Source organism: Triticum urartu, chromosome 2A (assembly GCF_056163025.1).
Source record: "Triticum urartu cultivar PI428250 chromosome 2A, HENAU_Tu73, whole genome shotgun sequence".
Lineage (NCBI taxonomy): Eukaryota > Viridiplantae > Streptophyta > Magnoliopsida > Poales > Poaceae > Triticum > Triticum urartu.
This window is the reverse complement of record NC_141874.1, coordinates 668,511,720-668,535,901: the sequence shown is the minus strand read 5'-3', so window position 1 is coordinate 668,535,901 and position 24,182 is coordinate 668,511,720. Positions and strand designations below refer to the sequence as shown.

Genomic DNA, 24,182 nt, shown 5'->3' with positions numbered 1-24,182 from the left:
TTCATGGCTCACACATGATGTGCCTCTTTCTTTCTCTGAGAAATTGCTAATGAGCAATGAAAGGCAGTTTTGTGTCTAATGGTTGGACCAAATTTATACGAAAGAGTACCAACACCAAATAAGCACCCACTAATTTTGTGTCCCAAAATTTGACAACAAAGAAAAATAACTAGAAAGCGATATTAAAAAGATCACAACCTTCTCAAAGTTTCGAACACTGGAGGCATCCAGAACTTAATGTGGCTGCATCAATCAACTGAAAACCGGCCTGGAGTACACATTCATACCAGGAGTTGCTCGTGATGCACATTGAACAATCCAACAGAGAGATAAAAACAGAGTTGTGGGCTATGTATCCACCTGGAGTGACCATACATGGCCAGAAACAAAGGTCCATGAGAGAGACTCAGAGGCTCAAGTGACCAAGAAGATGAAGACCATGAGGACGAAGAGGAACATAATAAGAGTGTGCATGAAAAAAATGGATATGATGATGAAGAAAGTGTAATGGTGACTAAAACGAACTATTATATGCATTTTTAACTTCAAAAACATCTCTAGTCTTATATATGGTCCTACCTTTCAGGGTCCTAAACATGATATTGTTGTTGAAATATATTGTCCGTTCTTTTGAATGAAGTACATAACTATTACATATCGCTGTCGAATTCGGACTTTTGAATGAAGTACATAATAAATTTAATAATTATTACATATCGCTGTCGCATTTGAATCTTTTGAATGAAATACACAAATTTAATAATTATTACGTATCACCTTGGAAGCGGAAAGTATATATAAAATGGATAGTGCAATATGAGCTATGGGTAGAGTTGGATGATGGATCGCATCCCTAGGACGGGCTGTATTTTGTAATGACTAAACCCTGCTTCCATGAATATCTTTTGCCAGCTGAGTTCCTCACGTTCTTTGCTCATGAATAGCATCATCATTTGCATATCCATCAAGACTTGAGCTTCAAGTACTTGCTGTGAGTGTGAAGGAGATCCAACAACAGCATCGATGATTATCACCTTCCCTGCTTTCGCTCCTTGGGCAATGGCCTCTCTGCATTTTGTCAGGATCTTCACACAATCCTCATCGCTCCAGTTGTGTAGCACACACTGCCAATCGAGCAAGTCAAAAATATCAGTAATAAATTAGGCAATACATTTATACGTCAATATTTATTTTTTTTCTTTTTGTCGGATGCATCCGTTTATTCTCGTTAGGCGCTCACTTGTTTTGTGGGGCTGGTTGTAATAGGAAGTACTATCATATATTAGTATCATGCATATGATATTAGTGTACGATACTATCTCCCGAATGCATAGTATCATATATTAGTATCATGTGGTATTATATTTCATTGCCATGCATGACACATAGTAATATAGCATTTATTATGATACGTTATCATGATATGATACTCAACCCTCTATTTCTTCATTTAATTATATGACATCTTGTCAAAATTGTCTAGTTGGTATGCATGATACTAGCTATGATACTATTATTACAACCAACATGAGGAATTGGTATAAATGTGAACGGGAAGTTGCTAGAATGTGCCTTTCTTACTACTGTAAATAAATTTTTAAAAATAAATTATACCTTAAGCAGAACTGCATCAGCTGGTGGAACGTATTCCATCATGTCGCCGGCAGCAAACTCAACCGACTCATGTGTCGAGACGACGCCTTGTACAACATGCGGGAGGTCCAGCACCGAACACTTGACATGCGGGAAGGCCTTGGCGATGGCCATCGCCATGGTGCCGTTCCCGCCGCCGACGTCGACCAGCGACGTCACGCCCGTGAACACCTCGCCGCACTCGCGGACGACGAGCTCCGCCATGTGTCGGCTGTCGGACCCCATCGCCTCGTTCACCAGCGCGTTGAACTCCGTGTCATGGCCGGCCGCGCCGTAGGGGCTCTCGCCGTGCGCCATGGCGAACGCCGGCTGATCACCCTGGCCGTCCCTCTGGAACCACTGGGGCAGCCGGAGGGAAGCCTCCAGGAACAGCGGCGAGGTGCCCATGAGCACGCACGGCGACAGGCACGCGCCGCTGCCGCTGACAAGAAGGCGAGACACCGGGTTGAGGCCGTACCGGACGCTGCCCTCGCCGCCGCTGGCGGTAGGAACGTCCACATCCACAGCCACGGCCGTGAAGATTCCTTCCACGGCTAGCATCTTCATGAGCCGGGACAGGTACGGTCGTTTGCTGCAAGGGAGGGCGAGGGTGGAGGACAGGTCGGGCAAGGAGGCCGCGCCGCCGCAGCGGTGGAGAGCGTCGGGGATTCCGAGCTTTACCGCGCTGTGCAACGCCATGGACTTGAGGTAGCCTAAGGAGTGGCGCACGAGCTCTGCCTCAGCTTGCAGAAGCTCCGCGCTTGAGGTGGTGGCCATTTTGGCCCTGCTTTCTTCTCCAATTATGATCTTTACTAAGAGTTTGAGTAATACTGGTGTGGTCTGAGAATCAAATCTCAGCTAGGGATGATTTATAGGTCCGATACCAGCAACGGTGCACGTGTTACGAGGAGAGGGTCTGGTACCATGCCATGTTTAATGTCTTCAAATCAAAATAAAACAGGGTATCCACTCATAAGAGCATCTCCAACGCTGACCTCAGACCGTCCAGACCCATTTTGCCATCAAACACGATACTCCGCAAACCGGAGACAATTTGTGAGGAGAGAGGGGCTTTGCCGCAGTCCGGACCGCCGCCACGTAGGACTCCAACACCTCAGGCCAACTCAAATCCCCTCTCGATCCACTTTTCTTCCAATCCACCTTTGCTTTCCCCTTGCTTTGCATATGCACCTTCCTCGTCCGATGTCGCCGCGGCCGTACATCTCCGGCCACCGTCCAGGTATCATAGGACGTCCACAACCCCACCAATGCGCATGCCCTCCTTGGACTACGCCACCGTCCACCCAGGATCCCTCCGCCCCTCTGCCGACGATGTCCATGGCGGATACCACGCCCGACAGGTGTTCGGTCAAATTTCATTGAGCTTTTTTGTCGAACTTCTTGTTGTTTTCTAGAGTAAAGCACGATGACGAGGTACTCGGTGATCGACGATGAGTTGTCGCGTGATGCGTGGTCGGCCGTAACTGCGGACTTCATAGGAAGGAACTCTAGGGGCTCGATCTTTTGGCAGCAGGTGCATGCTTTCAGGATCCTGAAAATTGTAGCCGAGATCCAAAGGGTCAATAGCTAGGACAATCAAGTTCCTCGAGCACCAATGTAGCATTGATATTGTTTGTTGAAATATATTGTCCGTTCTTTTGAATGAGGTACACAAGTTTATTAATTATTACACATCCCTCTCGAATTCAGACTTTTGAATGAAGTACTAAATTTAATAATTATTACATATCCCTGGCGAATTTGGATCCTTTGAATGAAATGCATAAATTTAATGACTATTACGTATCCCCGTGGTAGCGGAAAGTATAAAATGGATAGCGCAATATGAGGAAAAAGGACTATCCATGGATAGGTGGAAAAGCCGCAAGCTGGAACTTTGGCAAAAAAAACCCGGGGGCTCCCGCGATCGCTATGGCGATCTGGCGGCCACGGAGACAGTGCGTGAGGGATCCCTGGCAGGTGAGTTCCTTCCTACTATTGATGCGGGAGTTTCGATCCGGTCAAGTAAGACAAAGATACCAAAGGATCTGGTGTTGGGCGCTTCTTTGGAAGCCGTTGATTCAGACTCTGCGGACTGCCATATGGAGCCGGTGCCTTTGGCAGGATATCCAATTTTCTTAGGAAATAGGGAGAGGAATCAGGGGGAGCGATTGTAGCTTCGGATTTGATCGGGGGAGATGTTGATTTTAATTGTAATGGCAAAAAAAGAGGGAGTTCCATTGGAATTGTTAGGAAACAGACTAATCAAGGGCATTTAATTTCTGTTAATTGTATCAATTATGGATTGGAGGATTTGAGGGTGGGGGACAAGAGGTGCTATATCTTTGGCAATAGGGGACACCCCTGTTCCTCGCGTACGTAGTTTCTCGAATCAGTCTTCTCTGCATACAGTTTCCTCGCACTCGAACCCGAGTTCAGTGGTGAACACCATGACTGATGGGGGTGAGATGAAAGAGAGGTCAGTGGAGGCGGTGATGGAGGGTATGGTGAGCGCGGGATGGGTGCTTGCCGCGGCAGAGGAGTTGTGATCTCAGCCGGCAATGATCGGGGCTAGGGTCTCCCTGATCCAGCCTTCTCCCGATCGGCTGGGGAAGATGGTGTCGAGGCGCTCCCATGGCAACAACACGCCTCTCGTCATCGACATGGAGGCGGCTCGCAAGGCCGTCAGCGGTTTTCTGGTGGTCAGGCGCCTCCTCTCCCCCTTCAAGGTTAATCCAAGGGTCATTGTCGACGGCCTTTGGAACACGATTTGGAAGAACCAAGGGGTCATCATCATCCAAGAGGTGGCCAGCGACAACGGGAGGTTCATTCTCAACTTAGCCGCTGAGAGTGACTGCCGGTTTGTGCTTAAGGCACAGCCATGACACTTCAAGCGGGACGGCCTCATCTTCGCCGAGTTCAACAGCAAGGGCGACTCGACGGAGGTTGACCTTGGCGTCATGACCATATGGTTCCAGGTACGCGACCTCCCGTTCGAGCTCAAGACGGAGAATGTAAGGTGGTCTCCTAAGGATCAACTGGGAGAGGTGCTGGAGGTATCGCATCGTAACCATATTATTGTTGAAAAACATTTGCGTGTGCGGGTGAAGATTTTATTGCATGAACCTCTGAAGAGCTCTGTAGTGATTACCCCTTTAGGCAGCTCGAAGATTCTTAAATTTGATGTAAAGTATAAGAAGCAACCTTTGTACTGTGAGTGTTGTGGGATAGTAGGTCATACTTCTGAGAGATTTTGTAAAATCCCAAGTGAGGAGAGAGTAGTTTGCTTCCCAAAAAACCTTAGTGTTGAGCCTTACTGGAAGAGCCAAGTGATGTCTGCTACACAACCTTCTTCTTGTAGACGTTGTTGGGCCTCCAAGTGCAGAGGTTTGTAGGACAGTAGTAAATTTCCCTTAAGTGGATGACCTAAGGTTTATCAATTCATGAGAGGTGTAGGATGAAGATGGTCTCAAGATGGTCTCTCTCAAACAACCCTGCAACCAAATAGCAAAGAGTCTCTTGTGTCCCCAACACACTCAATACAATGGTAAATTGTATAGGTGCACTAGTTCGGCGAAGAGATGGTGATACAAGTACAATATGGATGTTAGATATAGGTTTTTGTAATATGAAAATATAAAAATAGTAAGGTAACTAATCTATACCAATGTAAAAAGACCCAAAGGGGCAGATCCGACGTATCTCGACCATCGAACGAAGTTAATCCAACGACCTTGACTGCTCCAATGGTGAGCGTTAAACGTGTTTAACATGCAATTAATATCATTACCAAATATTACACTAATCACAAGATTAACACACAACTAGCATACCTAATATCCACGTGGAATTAATATATTGCCTAAATATTAACCTGTGTTGCCCATGCGCATTTACTAGTGATAAAAGTGAGCGAAAATGATATTGCAATGCGTTGAAACAAGGCCTAGGGTTCATACTTTCACTAGTGCAAGTTCTCTCAACATAATTGTGTCATATAACAATCCCTCAACATGCAACAAAGAGTCACTCCAAAGTCACTAATAGCATAGAACAAACGAAGAGATTATTGTAGGATACGAAACCACCTCAAAGTTATCCTTTCTGATCGATTTATTTCAAGAGTCCGTAGTAAAATAACACGAAGCTATTCTTTCCGTTCAATCTATCCTAGAGTTCATACTGGAATAACATCTTAAGACACAAATCAATGAAAACCCTAATATCACCTAGATACTCCAATGTCACCTCAAGTATCCGTGGATATGATTATACGATATGAATAACACAATCTCAGATTCATCTATTCAACCAACACAAAGAACTTCAAAGAGTGCCCCAAAGCTTGTACCGGAGAGTCAAGACGAAAACGTGTGCCAACCCCTATGCATAAGTTCACGAGGTCATCGAACTCGCAAGTTGATCACCAAAACATACATCAAGTGGATCACGTGATATCCAATTGTCACCACAGATAAGCACATGCAAGACATACATCAAGTGTTCTCAAATCTTTAAAGACCCAATCCGATAAGATAACTTCAAAGGGAAAACTCAATTCATCACAAGAGAGTAGAGGAGGAGAAACATCATAAGATTCAACTATAATAACAAAGCTCGTGATGCATCAAGATCGTGTCGAATCAAGAACACAAGAGAGAGAGAGAGAGAGAGATCAAACACATAGCTACTGGTACATACCCTCAGCCCCGAGGGTGAACTACTCACTCCTCGTCATGGAGAGCGCCGGGATGATGAAGATGGCCACCAGAGAGGGATTCCCCCCTCCGGCAGGGTGCCGAAACGTGTCTAGATTGGTTTTCGGTGGCTACAGAGGCTTGCGGCGGCGGAACTCCCGATCTAGGTTTCTTTCTGGAAGTTTGGGGTTATATAAGAGGTGTTGGAGTCAGGAACAAATCAGGGGGGGTCCCCAAGTTGGCCACGAGGTAGGGGGTGCGCCCAGTGGGGTTGGGCGCGCCCCCACCCTCGTGGTGGCCTCGGGACTCTTCTGGCCCATCGCCGATACTCCGTGGGCTTCTTCTGGTCCAAAAATGATCTCCGTGAAATTTCAGGTCAATTGGACTCCGTTTGATTTTTCTTTTCTGCGATACTCAAAAATAAGGAAAAAACAGAAACTGGCACTAGGCTTTCGGTTAATAGGTTAGTCCAAAAAATCATACAAAAATTAGCATATAAATGCATATAAAACATCCAAGGTTGATAATATAATAGCATGGAACACTACTGAAATCAGCTACTTTGCCATCTGCCAGCTCTTTGCTGTCTGCTAGCAGACGGCAAAGAAGCTCTTTGCCATCAGCTACCCAAAAGCAGACGGCAAAGAACTGGCTGATGGCAAAGACCTTCTTTGCCGTCGGCTAGCAGACGGCAAAGAGGGAGGGGGCCCCACTGATGAGCTGCTTAAAAAAACTTAATGGGCCCCCCTCTTTGCCGTCTGCTAGCAGACGGCAAAGAGCAAATAAGCGGACGGCAAAGGGGGGCGGACGGCAAAGATTTAACATAACGTTAACGGCCGCGCCCCACCCCGCCCTCTTTCTCTCTGTGTGTTTCTCTCCCTCACACGCGCGCCGCCGCCCCCACCACTCGCCGCCGCCCCGTCGCCCCACCACCCCGCCGCCCCACCGGCCCCCCGCCCCGTCGCCACTGCCACCCGGCGTCGTCGCCCCATCGGTCCCCCGCCCCGTCGCCCCCGCCGCCCTGCCGTCTCGGCGCCGCCACACCCCGGCGCCCCCCCCCCGCACCCCACCGCCCCGGCCGGGCCCGGCCCCGTCGCCACTGCCGCCCGGCGCCGCCGCCCCAGGCCGCCCGCCCCCTCCTCCATCGGCCACCTCCTCCACCGGCCCTACCCCAGGTGAGCTCTCCTCCTCTTTTTTTCTTTTTTTTTCTGTTTTTTTTAGTTTAAGGTTTATGTTTAGTTTAGATTTAGTTTTAGTTTTAGGTTTAGGTTTAGTTTTAGTTTAGTATTAGGTTTAGATTTAGTTTTTTCCTTTTTTTTGTTTTTTTAGTTTTAGGTTTATGTTTAGTTTAGATTTAGATTTAGTTTTAGGTTTAGGTTTAGGTTTAGTTTAGTTTTAGGAAAGAAGAAGAAGAAAAAAAAGAGGAGAGGAGGAGAAGAAGAAGAGGAAAAAGGAAAGGAAGAAGAAGAAGAGGAAAAAGGAAAGGAAGAAGAAGAAAAAAGAGGAGAGGAGGAGAAGAAGAAGAGGAAAAAGGAAAGGAGGAAGAAGAAGGAGAAGAAGAAGGAAAAGGAAAGAAAAGGAAGAAGAAGAAAAGGAAAAAAGAGGAAAAAAACCCGACCCGACCCGACACCCCGACATGACACCCCGACCCTGAGACCCCGACCCCGACACCCCGATCGACCCCGACCCCGACCCCGACCCCGACACCCCGCCCCCGAGCCTGACCCGACACCCCGACCCCAACACCGACACGGCACCCCGACCCCGACCCGGCACCCCGACCGCGAGACCCCGATCGACCCCGACCCCGACACCCCGACCCCGAGCCTGACCCGACATCCCGACACCGAGCCTGACCCGACACCCCGACCCCGACAACCGACCCCCTGACCCCGACAACCCGACCCCGACACGTCACCCCGACCCCGAAACAGCACCCCGACCCCGACACGGCACCCCGACACCGACACGACACCCCGACCCCCCGACCCCGACACTGACACGACACCCCGACCCCCAACACCTCCCGAAAAGGTGTTCTTTGGCCTTCCAGAGGCCGACGGGGTCATATATTTGTGAATTATTAGTTAGGTCATATATTTTTCGATTTTGTTATGAAAAACATCATATATAATTGTGTTGATCGGGTAGTTTTAAATGTGCAGTTGTTTCATCGCTGCGAGGTTTGGTGTTCGACGACCTCGCCGTGCGTTTGACGAGCTCTGCCCCTTCGTTCGTGGGTGAGCACAAATGACATGTCCTCCTCCCCCATTAATTATTTGATCTATTCCGATGAAACTTGATAGCTAGCTATATATGTGTCTTGAATCATCAGTATGCATAACCAATATGTGTCTCTCGTTCGAAAGCGTCATAGTTATAAATATGCATGCATTTGCATATTTATAACCTTGATTCTTTCGAATTGTCCAACGCTATCCATGGACAGCCCGAGTATGTGTAGATTGGGTTTGTTTTCCCATATGCTTTGCTCTGGATCCGACGCATAAATTTCGTCAGTGCCTCCCCTGTTGTTCTCCGGGTACACATCCTCTCTGTTTATTGCAGAGACGTGTATCAGGAGAACAACGGGGAGGTGCTGCCGAAATTTTGCGTCGGATCCGAAGCATAGCATGGGAAAATGAACCCAATCTACACATACACGGGTGGGATTAGGACCTATCATTACCTATTAGAGTGTAGGTTGCATGGACGTAATAAAATTGACAAAGTAGATCAACTGATGAATATATACATGGTGAATTACATATATAATTGTTGTGTGTCTAGTAGCTCTGAAAGTCAAGATGAGTGATCGTGCGTGGATGTATACCGGTCACACTGGTCAGAACAAATGGAGTGCTGAATGGTTCACAAAAACCAAGGGGTTTGTGCAAGCCGCATTTGCAAATGGCCAGAAGAAAACCTGGTGCCCCTGTTTCCGGTGCGGCAATTGGGAAAAGAGGACAGAGGCTGAAATGGGCAAACACCTGCAGAAGAGTGGTTTTACGCCCGATTATACGGTGTGGCCATTTCATGGTGAGTCTGCCCAACGTGACCGAGCTGAGGTGGATCGTCGTTGCACCGACGAGCATGGTACCGGGATGGAAAACATGGTGCAAGACTATGATGATACTCGGGATTCGGACGAGGAGATGGAGGAATCTGCAAAGGCCTTCAATGAAATGTTGGAGTCTTCAAAACGTCCGCTCCACGAGCACACTGAGCTTTGTCAGTTGGATGCCATCTCACAAGTAATGGCTCTGAAGGCTCAGTTCAACTTGGGCAGAGAATGCTATGACGCAATTATGACAGTATTTGGACGCTTTCTACCCAAAGGCCATGTAATGCCTGCAAACCTGTATCAGTCGGACAAAATGATCCGTGCACTGAAGATGCCCTATGAGAAGATACATGTCTATGAGAAAGGATGTGCCTTATTTAGGTTTGACTATGCGGACTTGAACTATTGTCCCATTTGCAAGTCTTCCAGGTATATCGTGGTAAACAACGGTATGGGTGAGAAGACACAGACCAAAATCCCCGTTAGTGTTCTTCGGTATATGCCAATCGTACCAAGACTTCAACGTCTTTTCATGGTTGAAGAGACGGCCAGACAGATGACATGGCACAAAACAAGCAAAAGAACCGAACTAGATGCAGATGGGAATCTGATGATGGTACACACATCGGATGGTGTTGCGTGGAAAAAGTTTGAGCCGAAGGAGACTAGAAGGACTCATGAACATATAGGGCTAGTTGAAATCAACCAAAGCACCCATTTAGATGTTCCTAATGTCTATATTACGGCTCAACAGGCGACCCAAGTATTCTATCTACCGTGGGCCTGCCAAACTAATCCAAATCTGAAAGGTTGGGATGTCGTTTATGAAGTGCCGCCACGTGCTAGACTTTCTCCCCCAAAGGAAGAGGATTATGAACCTCACATTAACCCAGACACATATGAAGGAGAATTCTTCCAAGAGACACGTCTTTCCAAAAAGCGTTTCAAGAACCGATATACTTCACCCCAAAGCATTGAAGTAGACAGCGACAATGAATCCGACATCACCCCAGAGGAGGAACAAGAAGAGCCGGAACAAGAAGAGGTTACTGCTGCGGATGACCTGTCAATGCTTGACTGATTACATCAAGGTGGCCTTGCACATGTTGATGCCAATGAACCCTATGAGCCCATCATTGATTATAGTGATGATGATGATTATGCATTTATTGATGATACTAATCGAGATTATTAGTAGTGTCAGGTATTCAATTTTTTTATGTTGTACTTGATGATGATACACTTAAGTGATATACATATTATTATTCATGTCGGTACTTTTTTTTATGTTGTACTAATTTCGTTTATTCTTTGTCATGGCAGGTGTTGAAAGATGGTGGACGCTGGTCGGGAGCGCGCCGAGGCCCCTTCTTCGTCAGCGCGTGGTGCGAGGTCTTCCATTCCACACGCACCTCTCCGCCGAGCGTTGTTGGACAGTATGGCGACACCGCCGGGCCCTTCTTTGTCGGCCGCGGTGCCCAGCAGGGGACGAGGTAAGAAGAAGAGAGGAGGTGGAGCACGTGGTCGCGGGAGAGGAGGTAGGGTGACTCTTACGGCGCCTTCCTCGCCGCCGCCCCTAGCTGTTTCACCCGAGCACGTGACTGCTAGGGTGGACTCGTCTGAGGAGGAGGCTGCACGAACTCCGGTCCACGGGTCTTCGTCCCACGAGCCTCGGGTCGACGGGCCTTCGGCCCACGAGACCCCGGAGGAGCACACGTCTGGATGGGGTAACTGGTTGGGTCAGCCTGAGGAGCCGAGTGGCCATGCTGATGATGGTGGGGAGCCGAGTGGCCATGCTGACGATGGCGGGGAGCCGACTAATTTTGAGGAGGAGGGGGGCAACGTCTACCAGCGTGGTGGTACACGGCTCCCGTCTGTGCCGGCAACCCACGAGCAGAGGTGGTTGATTTTCCCTGATGGGGAGAGGTAAGTGCATTTAATCTTTTTGTACCTTCTGCATTCACGTTTCTTCAAATAACTGATGTGTTGGCCTTGTCATGCTGCAGGGGTTGGGACCACCATGAAAGTGTCCGCCGGCCTAACTCCGTCCTTGGAGTTCTGATTCGACAAAACTTCCCGGGGTTTGTCACGTTGCCTGGTGAGGGTCGGCTTCCAGAGGTTGGATTGACTTGGGAGCACTACTTGGCTGCCCCGGCCCCGCCGGGTGAGATTATCGACGGTGTCTTGTGCGAGACGAGGGCAGACGTGGTAATCAGAAAGTTCTGGGCAATTGCTCCTTTACACAATTAAAAATCTTCAACTAGCTAGTTATTAATTGTACTAATCAATATTGTCTCATTTGATTGCAGACATTCTACAGGTGTGAGGAGGGATACGAGGAGGAGGCGGCAGATGTTATCCACAAGGAGTGCAAGCACCTACTTCAGAACTTACGGTATGAGGTTCGGGTGCAGGCTGTTCGAGACTACTACGCCGGGCGTGGTATCAAGAAGCCCAAGCAGGAGTGCCGCGATAAGTTCTTGAGTAAGGAGCAGTACATGAAGGTAATTCTTAAGGCCTTGTACTTACTTCCTTCATTTAGTAATTCATAGCCGTAGCGCTCAAGTGTCTATTTGCTAACTTAGGCCCCTCCGAGATGGTGTGCGGATCGGATGGATTGTTGGGAGGTGTTGGTCAATGCATGGTGCTCAAAAGAATGGCTGGCCACCCACAAAGAGGCCAAGGACAAACGTGCCCAAATGGAAGGTGTGCCACACCACCAAGGCAGCTCCAACTTATTTCAGTACGGGCGGAACGGGGTATGTGGTTTGCTTCATGATTCATGCAATTCATTCATCATGCTAGCTTTAGCCCTTTAATTACTAATTTACTTTGTTTCTCTCTTTCAGGCATGCTACAATAAGGCGGATAAGGTGCTAGAGGTGTACGACTTGTATGACATGGCCCACACTGGCCCTTACAAGAAAGTCAAGGCATTCTCTACGTCTGACCTCGATGATCCAAAGAACTTCACCAACATCTCCGCCCACGACAAGCTCGTGCAATATAGAGATCAGGGGAAGGCGAGGAAAGGGGAGGACTTTAACCCGAGCCAGGGTCCCATTGATACAGAGCTGCTGATGATATCTGGTGGCAGGAGGTCCCATGGCTCCATAGCCATGGGAGATGGACTTATCCGTTGTCCTAGCACTCTCCTAAAGATCAAGGCGCGCCAGTCGAGCTCCGCTCCTGAGATAAGGCCTCATGAACGGCCAGTCCAACTTGCCTTCAAGGTTAGTTATACGTACTCTGCTATCTTTCTCCATTACATTGTGTGTGCTTCCATCAATGATTACAAATGGTCATGTGAGTGGTGTTGTAGGTTGCTATACAGAGTGAGAGAGATAGAACGGAGAAACTTCTGGCGGAGGCGACGGAGAGGCAGCGGAAATTGGAGGAGAGGACGACAAAGATGTTGGAGGAGGAGAGGGCACGGAATGACATGCAGGCAAGGGCCATGTACGAGCTCCTTGTGGTAAGTTTCTTCTGCAGATTACTTGCTAGTCTTAACATTTGAGTCTCATTACTAACTAGAAGTCCGGTCAGACCGCTCCGCCGATGCCAGTGATTTCTCCTGGGAGCACGGTGAGTTTAATTTGAATGGACATTACTTGCTAGTCTTAACATTTGAGTGTCATAATGCTAACGAGACATTGGAAATGATCTTTGGTGCAGCTTAACTCCAGAAACGCATCGCACGATCCTTCTCCAGCTACCGGCGCGAGCCAGCCCGCTCCTACACCTTCGTGATCACGGTAAGTTTCTCTAGTGTTTTTCTTAACAAATGCATAAAGACCTAGACTTAGCTTTATTTCCTCCAATATGCTTACCATAATGACCTAGAGTTAGCTTCTTTTCCTCCAAAATGACTTAATAAGCTTACTGACCTCATAAACCATCCATTTTACCTAAGTTAGCTCTAAAACGATATGTACTTAGCTTACTTATGTCAAAATTGCATAATTAGCTTAGTTAGCTCATAAACGATCCATTTTACCTAAGTTAGCTCTAAAATGACTCATTTTACCTTAGTTAGCTTACAAGTGATCCAATTTATCCAAGTTAGCTCTAAAATGACCCATTTTACGTAGATTAGCTCCTAAATGATCCATTTTACCTACGTTAGCTTTAAAATGACCCATTTCACCTACGTTAGCTCAATAACGATCCATTTTACCTTAGTTAGCTCAAAAACGTGGCATTTCACCTTAGTTAGCTCATAAACGACCCATTTCAACTAAGTTAGCTCCAAAATGATCAATTTCACCCAGGTTAGCTCCAAAATGATCAATTTCACCTAGGTTAGCTCATAAACGACCCATTTCACCTAACTTAGCTCCAAAATGATCCATTTCACCTAGGATAGCTCATAAACTACCCATTTCACCTAGGTTAGCTCATAAATGATACATTTCACCCAAGTTAGCTAATAAATGGCATATACTTCTTCTTCTAGTCTTCTTCTTCTTCTATTCTTCTTCTTCTATTCTTTTTCTTCTAGTCTTCTTTTTCTAACTTTCTTATTTGTCATTTGCAGGTTTCATTCACTTCACGGAAGCCAGCTTCCTATGATGGATTGCTTGTTTTTTCCTTTGATGCACTTCTTGTATTCTGCTCGCTTGCTATGATGAAACTAGATTGCTATGATGAAACTTTGCATATTGTAATATGTATGGATCGATGGAACTATGTGCAACCTACTATGTATGTATGGATGGATATTTATTATGTTGGATATATATGTGCTGGATATTTGTGTGATGGATATATATGTGCTGTGATATATTTGCTGTGATAATTGTTGGATATAAGAAAAACAGAATAAAAAAGAGGTAGTGCAGATGGCAAAGACCCCTTTGCCGTCCGCGGCAGACGGCAAAGACCCCTTTGCCGTCGGTGGCAGACGGCAAAGGGGGCACGTGGCGCCCACCTGTGCTTCCTGAGGGATGGGCCATTTGGCAAATTTGCCTACCATGGCGGACGGCAAAGCTAAGCTGATTGGCAAAGGGATCTTTGCCGTCCACCATAAGAAGCAGACGGCAAAGGACTAACGTGCCTAACGGACTAACGTGCAGTATTTTGCCGTCCCTCCTCTTTGCCGTCCGCCGCTGTAGGCAAAGGGCTCTTTGTCGTCCGCCATAAGAAGCAGACGGCAAAGGACCTGTTTGCCGACCCTGTCTTTGCCGTCGCTGTTTGTCGTCAGCCGTCCATGCCTTTGCCGTCCGCCGTGGCAGACGGCAAAGTACTGGATTCCTGTAGTGGAACAATCAAAAACTATAGATACGTTGGAGACGTATCACCAAGGTACTAGTAGGAGGGGTCTCCTCTTCAGGAACTACTCTCGTGGTGGCAAGCATACGTCTACAGGCATCGTCGACAACAACATCGCCAAACCCGCCGACGTCGTCAAGGTGGCCACTGCCGTGGGTGGTCTCACGGTCTCCGATAAGGAGGTCGGCTCTTCCGTCAAGATGACCACCGGCCAGGAGGGCCGAGCTTGGGGGGTCTTACCGCCCGCATTGGAAGGCGCGTCACTTGGTTAGGAGGACCAGGAGGGCGCAATGGCTGCTCTTGCCGGGCGGGACCATGAGGTCCAGGGCCAAGTAGCCCCGGAGGACTTGCGCCAGGAGGGGATGCAAGACCAGTAGCTGCAGGCTACTGTCGACTCGGTCCAAGCCCTCCTGGCGGGTCAGACGGTCACTTGCACTCAATCACAGGGGACGCCCAGCCAGGTCCCAGCGCCTGGGGGTGATAATGGCAGCCTCCTCTTCCGGCCGGGGGTGCTTGATACGTCCATTTTGCATCATGCTTTTATATTGATATTTATTGCATTATGGGCTGTTACTACATATTATGTCCCAATACTTATGCCTATTCTCTCTTATTTTACAAGGTTTACATGAAGAGGGAGAATGCCGGCAGCTGGAATTCTGGGCTAGAAAAAGAGCAAATATTAGAGACCTGTTCTGCACAACTCCAAAAGTCTTGAAACTTCACGGGAGCATGTTTTGGAATTAAAAAAATATTGGTGAAAGAATTGACCAGAGGGGGCCCACACCCTGGCCACGAGGGTGGGGGCGCGCCCTACTGATAACCCACAAGTATAGGGGATCACAACAGTTTTCGAGGGTAGAGTATTCAACCCAAATTTATTGATTCGACACAAGGGGGGCCAAAGAATATTCTCAAGTATTAGCAGTTGAGTTGTCAATTCAACCACACCTGGAGACTTAATATCTGCAGCAAAGTGTTTAGTATCAAGGTAATATGATAGTAGTGGTAACGATAGCAAAAGGTAACAGTAGTAAAAGTAGTGTTTTTGGTATTTTGTAGTGATGATAGTAATAGCAACGGAAAATTAAATAAGCGAAGAACAATATATGGAAAGCTCGTAGGCAATGGATCAGTAATGGAGAATTATGCCGGATGCGGTTCATCATGTAACAGTCATAACCTAGGGTGACACAGAACTAGCTCCAATTCATCAATGTAATGTAGGCATGTATTTCGAATATAGTCATACGTGCTTATGGAAAAGAACTTGCATGACATATTTTGTCCTACCCTCCCGTGGCAGCGGGGTCCTAATGGAAACTAAGGGATATTAAGGCCTCCTTTTAATAGAGTACTGGAACAAAGCATTAGCACATAGTGAATACATGAAGTCCTCAAACTATGGTCATCACCGGTAAGTATCCCGATTATTGTCACTTCGGGGTTAACGGATCATAACACATAATAGGTGACTATAGACTTGCAAGATAGGATCAAGAACTCTCATATATTGATGAAAACATAATAGGTTCAGATCTGAAATCATGGCACTCGGGCCCTAGTGACAAGCATTAAGCATAACAAAGTCATAGCAACATCAATCTCAGAACATAGTGGATACTAGGGATCAAACCCTAACAAAACTAACTCGATTACATGATAAATCGCATCCAACCCATCACCGTCCAGCAAGCCTACGATGGAATTACTCATGCACGGCGGTGAGCATCATGAAATTGGTGATGGAGGATGGTTGATGATGATGATGGCGACAGATTCCCCGCTTCGAAGCCCCGAATGGACTCTAGATCAGCCCTCCCGAGAGGTTTTAGGGCTTGGCGGCGGCTCCGTATCATAAAACGCGATGAATCCTTCTATCTGATTTTTTTCTTCCCGAAACCAAATATATAGAGTTGGAGTTGAGGCCAGAGGAGCTCCAGGGGGGCCCACGAGGTAGGGGGGCGCGCCCCACCCTCGTGGACAGGTGGTGGGCCCCCTGGCCTTCATCTTTTGCGAGGATTTTTTATTATTTCTGAAAAGTTGTTCCGTGAAGTTTCAGGTCATTCCAAGAACGTTTTTTTCTGCACATAAATAACACCATAGCAATTCTCCTGAAAACAGCTTCAGTCCGGGTTAGTTCCATTCAAATCATGCAAGTTAGAGTCCAAAACAAGGGCAAAAGTGTTTGAAAAAGTAGATACGACGGAGACGTATCACCTACCCCCTGGGCGCGCCCCCCTGTCTCGTGGGCCCCCTGACAGGCCTCCGGTGCCCATCTTTGGCTATATGAAGTCTTTCGTCCGAGAAAAAAAATCATAAGCAAGCTTTCGGGACGAAACTCCGCCACCACGAGGCGGAACCAATCTAGGGCTCCGGCGGAGCTTTTCTGCCGGGGAAACATCCCTCCGTGAGGGGGAAATCATCACCATCATCATCACCATCGATCCTCTCAGCGGGAGGGGGTCAATCTCCATCAACATCTTCACCAGCACCATCTCATCTCAAACCCTAGTTCATCTCTTGTATCCAATCTTTGTCCCAAAACCTCAGATTGGTACCTGTGGGTTGCTAGTAGTATTGATTACTCCTTGTAGTTGATGCTAGTTGGTTTACTTGGTGGAAGATCATATGTTCAGATCCTTTATGCATATTAATACCCCTCTGATTATGAACATGAATATGATTTGTGAGTAGTTACGTTTGTTCCTGATGACATGAGAGAAGTCTTGCTATAAGTAGTCATGTGAATTTTGTATTCGTTCGATATTTTGATGAGATGTATGTTGTCTTTCCTCTAGTGGTGTCATGTGAACGTAGAGTACATGACACTTCACCATTGTTTGGACCTAGAGGAAGGCATTGGGAAGAATAAGTAGATGATGGGTTGCTAGAGTGACAGAAGCTTAAACCCTAGTTTATGTGTTGCTTCGTAAGGGGCTGATTTGGATCCATATGTTTCATGCTATTGTTAGGTTTACCTTAATACTTCTTTTGTAGTTGCGGATGCTTGCAAGAGGGGTTAATCATAAGTGGTATGCTTGTCCAAGGAAGGGCAGTACCTAAGCACCGGTCCACCCACATATCAAATTATCAAAGTAGCGAACGCGAATCATATGAGTGTGATGAAAACTAGCTTGACGATAATTCCCATGTGTTCTGGGGAGCATTTTCCTTTATATAAGAGTTTGTCCAGGCTTGTCCTTTGCTACAAAAAGGATTGGGCCATCTTGCTGCACCTTATTTACTTTTCTTACTTGTTACCCGTCACAAATTACCTTATCACAAAACTATATGTTCCCGATAATTTCAGTGCTTGCAGAGAATACCTTACTGAAAACTGCTTATCATTTCCTTCTGCTCCTCGTTGGGTTCGACACTCTTACTTATTGAAAGGACTATGATAGATCCCCTATACTTGTGGGTCATCAGTGCTAGAGGCGCTGTCCAACGCGGTGGCCGCAAGGATTGATACGACAGGTGGTGGTACGAAAAATAATGTCGTACGCTTTACATTCAGTGCAACTAAGAACTCTATGCAGGGCAACTCAAAAAAGAAAGACAAAAAAGGGGGGCAAAGAGAGCTGAGGATGCCCACAAGCAAGCACTAGGGGAAAAAAGGGGGGCATTCTTTTGGGATTCAGCCGACAGGTAGTGACTTAGAGTTTTCCTTTGAAAAGGAGATGGATAGCTATGAGCGCATGTTATCTGGTGATGTAACCGTCTCATCCAAACGGGTGTGTACGGGTAGAGTTGTAGCTGTCCAGGACGAGGAGGGCGGGGTTACACACGTCGCAAAGGAGACCGACGAGAAGGAAGAAGAGTACGTTCTACAGGGAGTGGAATCGGTTGGCGAAGAGAAAGACAAGATTGGCACGTTGGCGGCCTCTGAGGAGGAGGATCGCTAGGACAAATGAAAATCCTAGGATGGAACTTCCATGGTATGCTCTCCAACACGGTAGTTCGTGAGCTTCTGGACCTACAGGAGCGTACAAGGGCATATTTAATTTTCCTTTCTGAATCCCATTTGAATAATTGTAAAGCCGATGAGCTTCGTCGTAATTTAGGTTTTGATTCTATGTTTGTAGTGGAAAGCGATGGTAAGACTGGTGGCCTAGTTTTGTTTTACCATAAGTCGGATAAAATCGAGTTGAACTATGTCTTGCCCCACTTTATTGATATTGTTTTTATGAATGAGGAAGTGGTTCACTGGCGGTTCATGGGTTTCTATGGTCGTCCGAAATGGAATGAGCGCCATCTTTCTTAGGACGATATTCGAAATCTATATAGTAAGGGCAATCACCCCTGGGTTGTTTCGGGGGACTTTAATGAAATTTTATACCCGTTAGAAAAAGAGGGTGGTATGGCTAGACCACTTGGTATGATGAGAGAATTTCGTGAATGCCTAATGGATTGCGGGCTGGATGACCTTGGCTATACGGGTGACCTGTTCACTTGGAGAGGCGAAATACGTGAACGTCTTGATCGGAGGGTCTGTAATATAGCATGGGCAAACAAATTTCCACGAGCAGTAGTAATCAACGAAGAACATGTTCATTCTGACCACCGCCCAATCGTACTGGATACAGATTACTTGGATGGAGAAAAAACTTTAAACAACCAGAGGGGCGGGTTAAACAGTTTGAGGCGAGGTGGTTGAAGGAAGAGACGGTCACTGAAATTGTTAAGGCATCTTGGGAGAAAGCAAGACTTGCTGGTATTGGACCATCACTTGTTGATCGTACGAGAGCAATACATGTCGATCTACATACCTGGGACCGGGAAACTCTAAAGGGACCAAAGGTGAGAATTAGGAAATTTAAAAAAAGAATTGGAGAGACTAAGGCAGGGCCCATTAAATACGGAGTCTCAAGGTCATCGGAAGGAAATTATTGTGCTAATTGAAAATATCATGGATCAAGAGGAAATTTTCTGATTACAAAGAGGACGAGCGAACTGGTTGATGCACAGGGATCGTAATACGCCTTTTTTCCATAATGCTATCATGGCTAGGAAAAAAGATATAATATGAAGAAACTATTAGATGAGTCTAGAAAATGGTTAACAAAAAAGGATTTGATGAATCACATCACTAAATATTTCACAAAGTTGTTCACATCGGAAGTTCAGCATCCGAATCAAGAAGTTTTATCACTTGTGTGTAAGAGAGTGTCAAACGAAATAAATAATGCTCTACTTGCTCCTTATACCGCGAAAGATGTTCGCAAGGCTTTATTTGATATTGGAGACTTGAAAGCTCCAGGACCAGATGGACTCCACGTTATCTTCTATAAAAGGTTCTGGCCGATGCTAGGGGAAGACCTAATTGAGGAGGTGCTGAAAGCAATCAACACATGTACTATCCCAAATGGTTGGAATGATATTGCAATCGTGATGATTCCTAAGATTAACACACCAGAAAAGGTATCCCAATTTAGGCCAATTAGCTTATGTAATGTGGTATACAAAATAATTGCAAAAATGGTGGCCTCTCGATTGAAGAACCTTCTACCAGAAATTATTAGTCCAACACAAAATGCTTTTGTACCAAGTAGATTGATAACGGATAATATTTTAGTTGCCTACGAATGTTTTCACACAATCAAGAATAAAAGAGAGGGTAGAGAGGGCTTGTGTGCTATAAAACTTGACATGCACAAAGCTTACGATAGAGTCGAGTGGGCTTTTCAAAAGGAGATTATGCTGAAAATGGGTTTCCTTCAAGAGTGGGTTAATTTGATTATGCAATGTGTCACAATAGTAGAATACAAAGTATGGATAAATGCAGAGGAAAGTGAGAGTTTTAAGCCTACTAGAGAGTTGAGACAGGGGGACCCGCTATCACCATACCTATTCCTGTTGTGCACGAAAGGGTTGAATGCCTTGCTCTCGCATCCTGAGGAGAACGGGAACATATCAGGAGTTAAAGTCTGTAGAGATGCCCCACGAGTAACTAATCTCCTCTTTGTGGATGACTCGTTGATCTTGATGAAAGCCAACCAACATAATGCGGCGGCCCTAAAATCAGCACTAGATTTATATTGTGCGGCGTCGGGACAACTGGTAAGCGTGGAAAAGTATGGTATTTTCTTTAGCCCCAATACAAAGGTAGAGGTCAGATAACACTTGTGTACAACGCTCAATATAATGATGGAGGCCCTGAATGACAAATACTTGGGCTTGCCAGCAAATGTGGGTGTTGATAAAATAGACTACTTTAAATTTCTAATTGAACATATTGTTAAGAAAATTATGTTGGGGAACGTAGTAATTTCAAAAAATTTCCTACGCACATGCAAGATCATGGTGATGCATAGCAACGAGAGGGGAGAGTGTGATCTACGTACCCTTGTAGATCGACAACGGAAGCGTTAGGTTGATGTAGTCGTACGTCTTCACGGCCCGACCGATCAAGCACCGAAACTACGGCACCTCCGAGTTCTAGCACACGTTCAGCTCGATGACGATCCCCGGACTCCGATCCAGTAAAGTGTCGGGGAAGAGTTCCGTCAGCACGACGGCGTGGTGACGATCTTGATGTACTAATGTCGCAGGGCTTCACCTAAGCACTACTACAATATTATCGAGGACTATGGTGGAAGGGGGCACCGCACACGGCTAAGAATATGATCACGTGGATCAACTTGTGTCTCTAGGGGATGCCCTTGCCTCCGTATATAAAGGCTCAAAGGGGGGGTGCGGCCGGCCAGGAGAGGCGCGCCAGGAGGAGTCCTACTCCCAGAGGGAGTAGGACTCCCCCTTTCCTAGTTGGAATAGGATTCACGGAGGGGGGAAAAGAGGAGAGAGAGGAGGAAGGGGGGCCGGCCCCCTCTCCTTGTCCTATTCGGACCAAGGGGGGAGGGGCGCGCGGCCCACTTCTGGCTACCTCTCCTCTCTTCCACTAAGGCCCACTAAGGCCCATATACCTCCCGGGGGGTTCCGGTAACCTCCCGGTACTCCGGTAAAATCCCGATTTCACCCGAAACACTTCCGATATCCAAACATAGGCTTCCAATGTATCAATCTTTATGTCTCGACCATTTCGAGACTCCTCGTCATGTCCGTGATCACATCCGGGACTCCGAACAACCTTTGGTACATCAAAACGCATAAACTCATAATATAACTGTCATCGAAACCTTAAGCGTGCGAACCCTACGGGTTCGAGAACAATGTAGACATGACCGAGACATGTCTCCGGTCAATAACCAATAGCGGGACCTGGATGCCCATATTGGTTCCTACATATTCTACGAAGATCTTTTATCGGTCAGACCGCATAACAACATACGTTGTTCCCTTTGTCATCGGTATGTTACTTGCCCGAGATTCGATCGTCGGTATCCAATACCTAGTTCAATCTCGTTACCGGCAAGTCTCTTTACTCGTTCCGTAATACATCATCCCACAACTAACTCATTAGTTGCAATGCTTGCAAGGCTTAAGTGATGTGCATTACCGAGAGGGCCCAGAGATACCTCTCCGACGATCGGAGTGACAAATCCCAATCTCGAAATACGCCAACCCAACATGTACCTTTGGAGACACCTGTAGAGCACCTTTATAATCACCCAGTTACGTTGTGACATTTGGTAGCACACAAAGTGTTCCTCCGGCACACGGGAGTTGCATAATCTCATAGTCATAGGAACATGTATAAGTCATGAAGAAAGCAATAGCAACATACTAAACGATCGGGTGCTAAGCTAATGGAATGGGTCATGTCAATCAGATCATTCAACTAATGATGTGATCCCGTTAATCAAATAACAACTCTTTGTCCATGGTTAGGAAACATAACCATCTTTGATGAACGAGCTAGTCAAGTAGAGGCATACTAGTGACACTCTGTTTGTCTATGTATTCACACATGTATTATGTTTCCGGTTAATACAATTCTAGCATGAATAATAAACTTTTATCATGATATAAGGAAATAAATAATAACTTTATTATTGCCTCTAGGGCATATTTCCTTCAGTCTCCCACTTGCACTAGAGTCAATAATCTAGATTACACAGCAATGATCCTAACACCCATGGAGCCTTGGTGCTGGTCATGTTTTGCTCGTGGAAGAGGCTTAGTCAACGGGTCTGCTACATTCAGATCTGTATGTATCTTGCAAATCTCTATGTCTCCCACCTGGACTAGATCCCGGATGGAATTGAAGCGTCTCTTGATGTGCTTGGTTCTCTTGTGAAATCTGGATTCCTTCGCCAAGGCAATTGCACCAGTATTGTCACAAAAGATTTTCATTGGACCCGATGCATTAGGTATGACACCTAAATCGGATATGAACTCCTTCATCCAGACTCCTTCGTTTGCTGCTTCCGAAGCAGCTATGTATTCCGCTTCACATGTAGATCCCGCCATGACGCTTTGTTTAGAACTGCACCAATTGACAGCTCCATCGTTTAATGTAAACACGTATCCGGTTTGCAATTTAGAATCGTCCGGATCAGTGTCAAAGCTTGCATCAACATAACCGTTTACGATGAGCTCTTTGTCACCTCCATATACGAGAAACATATCCTTAGTCCTTTTCAGGTATTTCAGGATGTTCTTGACCGTTGTCCAGTGATCCACTCCTGGATTACTTTGGTACCTTCCTGCTAGACTTATAGCAAGGCACACATCAGGTCTGGTACACAGCATTGGATACATGATAGAGCCTATGGCTGAAGCATAGGGAACATCTTTCATTTTCTCTCTATCTTCTGCAGTGGTCGGGCATTGAGTCTGACTCAATTTCACACCTTGTAACACAGGCAAGAACCCTTTCTTTGCTTGATCCATTTTGAACTTCTTCAAAATCTTGTCAAGGTATGTGCTTTGTGAAAGTCCAATTAAGCGTCTTGATCTATCTCTATAGATCTTAATGCCTAATATGTAAGCAGCTTCACCGAGGTCTTTCATTGAAAAACTCTTATTCAGGTATCCCTTTATGCTATCCAGAAATTCTATATCATTTCCAATCAGTAATATGTCATCCACATATAATATCAGAAATGCTACAGAGCTCCCACTCACTTTCTTGTAAATACAGGCTTCTCCGAAAGTCTGTACAAAACCAAATGCTTTGATCACACTATCAAAGCGTTTATTCCAACTCCGAGAGGCTTGCACCAGTCCATAGATGGATCGCTGGAGCTTGCACACTTTGTTAGCTCCCTTTGGATCGACAAAACCTTCTGGTTGCATCATATACAACTCTTCTTCCAGAAACCCATTCAGGAATGCAGTTTTGACATCCATCTGCCAAATTTCATAATCATAAAATGCGGCAATTGCTAACATGATTCGGACAGACTTAAGCATCGCTACGGGTGAGAAGGTCTCATCGTAGTCAATCCCTTGAACTTGCCGAAACCCTTTTGCGACAAGTCGAGCTTTGTAGACAGTAATATTACCGTCAGCGTCAGTCTTCTTCTTGAAGATCCATTTATTCTCAATCGCTTGCCGATCATCGGGCAAGTCAACCAAAGTCCACACTTTGTTCTCATACATGATCCCATCTC

The 24,182-nt window shown here is 46.3% G+C and overlaps 1 protein-coding gene across 1 annotated transcript; it reads right to left on the bottom strand.

The window, feature by feature from the left end:
* Window positions 1–103: 103 nt before the first annotated feature.
* On the bottom strand, window positions 104–2,438 carry LOC125533976 (flavonoid O-methyltransferase-like protein Os11g0303600). Its single transcript, XM_048697292.2, has 2 exons — window positions 1,615–2,438; window positions 104–1,124 (listed from the first exon to the last, which is right to left on the bottom strand). Exons 1-2 carry the CDS (start codon window positions 2,407–2,409, stop codon window positions 822–824), a joined length of 1,098 nt encoding a protein of 365 aa, XP_048553249.1. The 5' UTR covers window positions 2,410–2,438; the 3' UTR covers window positions 104–821.
* Window positions 2,439–24,182: the final 21,744 nt, after the last annotated feature.

Bases quoted from the DNA above. Each gene is read 5' to 3' on its own strand.
- LOC125533976 (XM_048697292.2), bottom strand. From the start codon at position 2,409: ATGGCCACCACCTCAAGCGCGGAGCTTCTGCAAGCTGAGGCAGAGCTC. The intron at 1,125-1,614 runs GTATAATTTATT...CTCGATTGGCAG, and splicing joins CTGATGCAGTTCTGCTTAAG to TGTGTGCTACACAACTGGAG.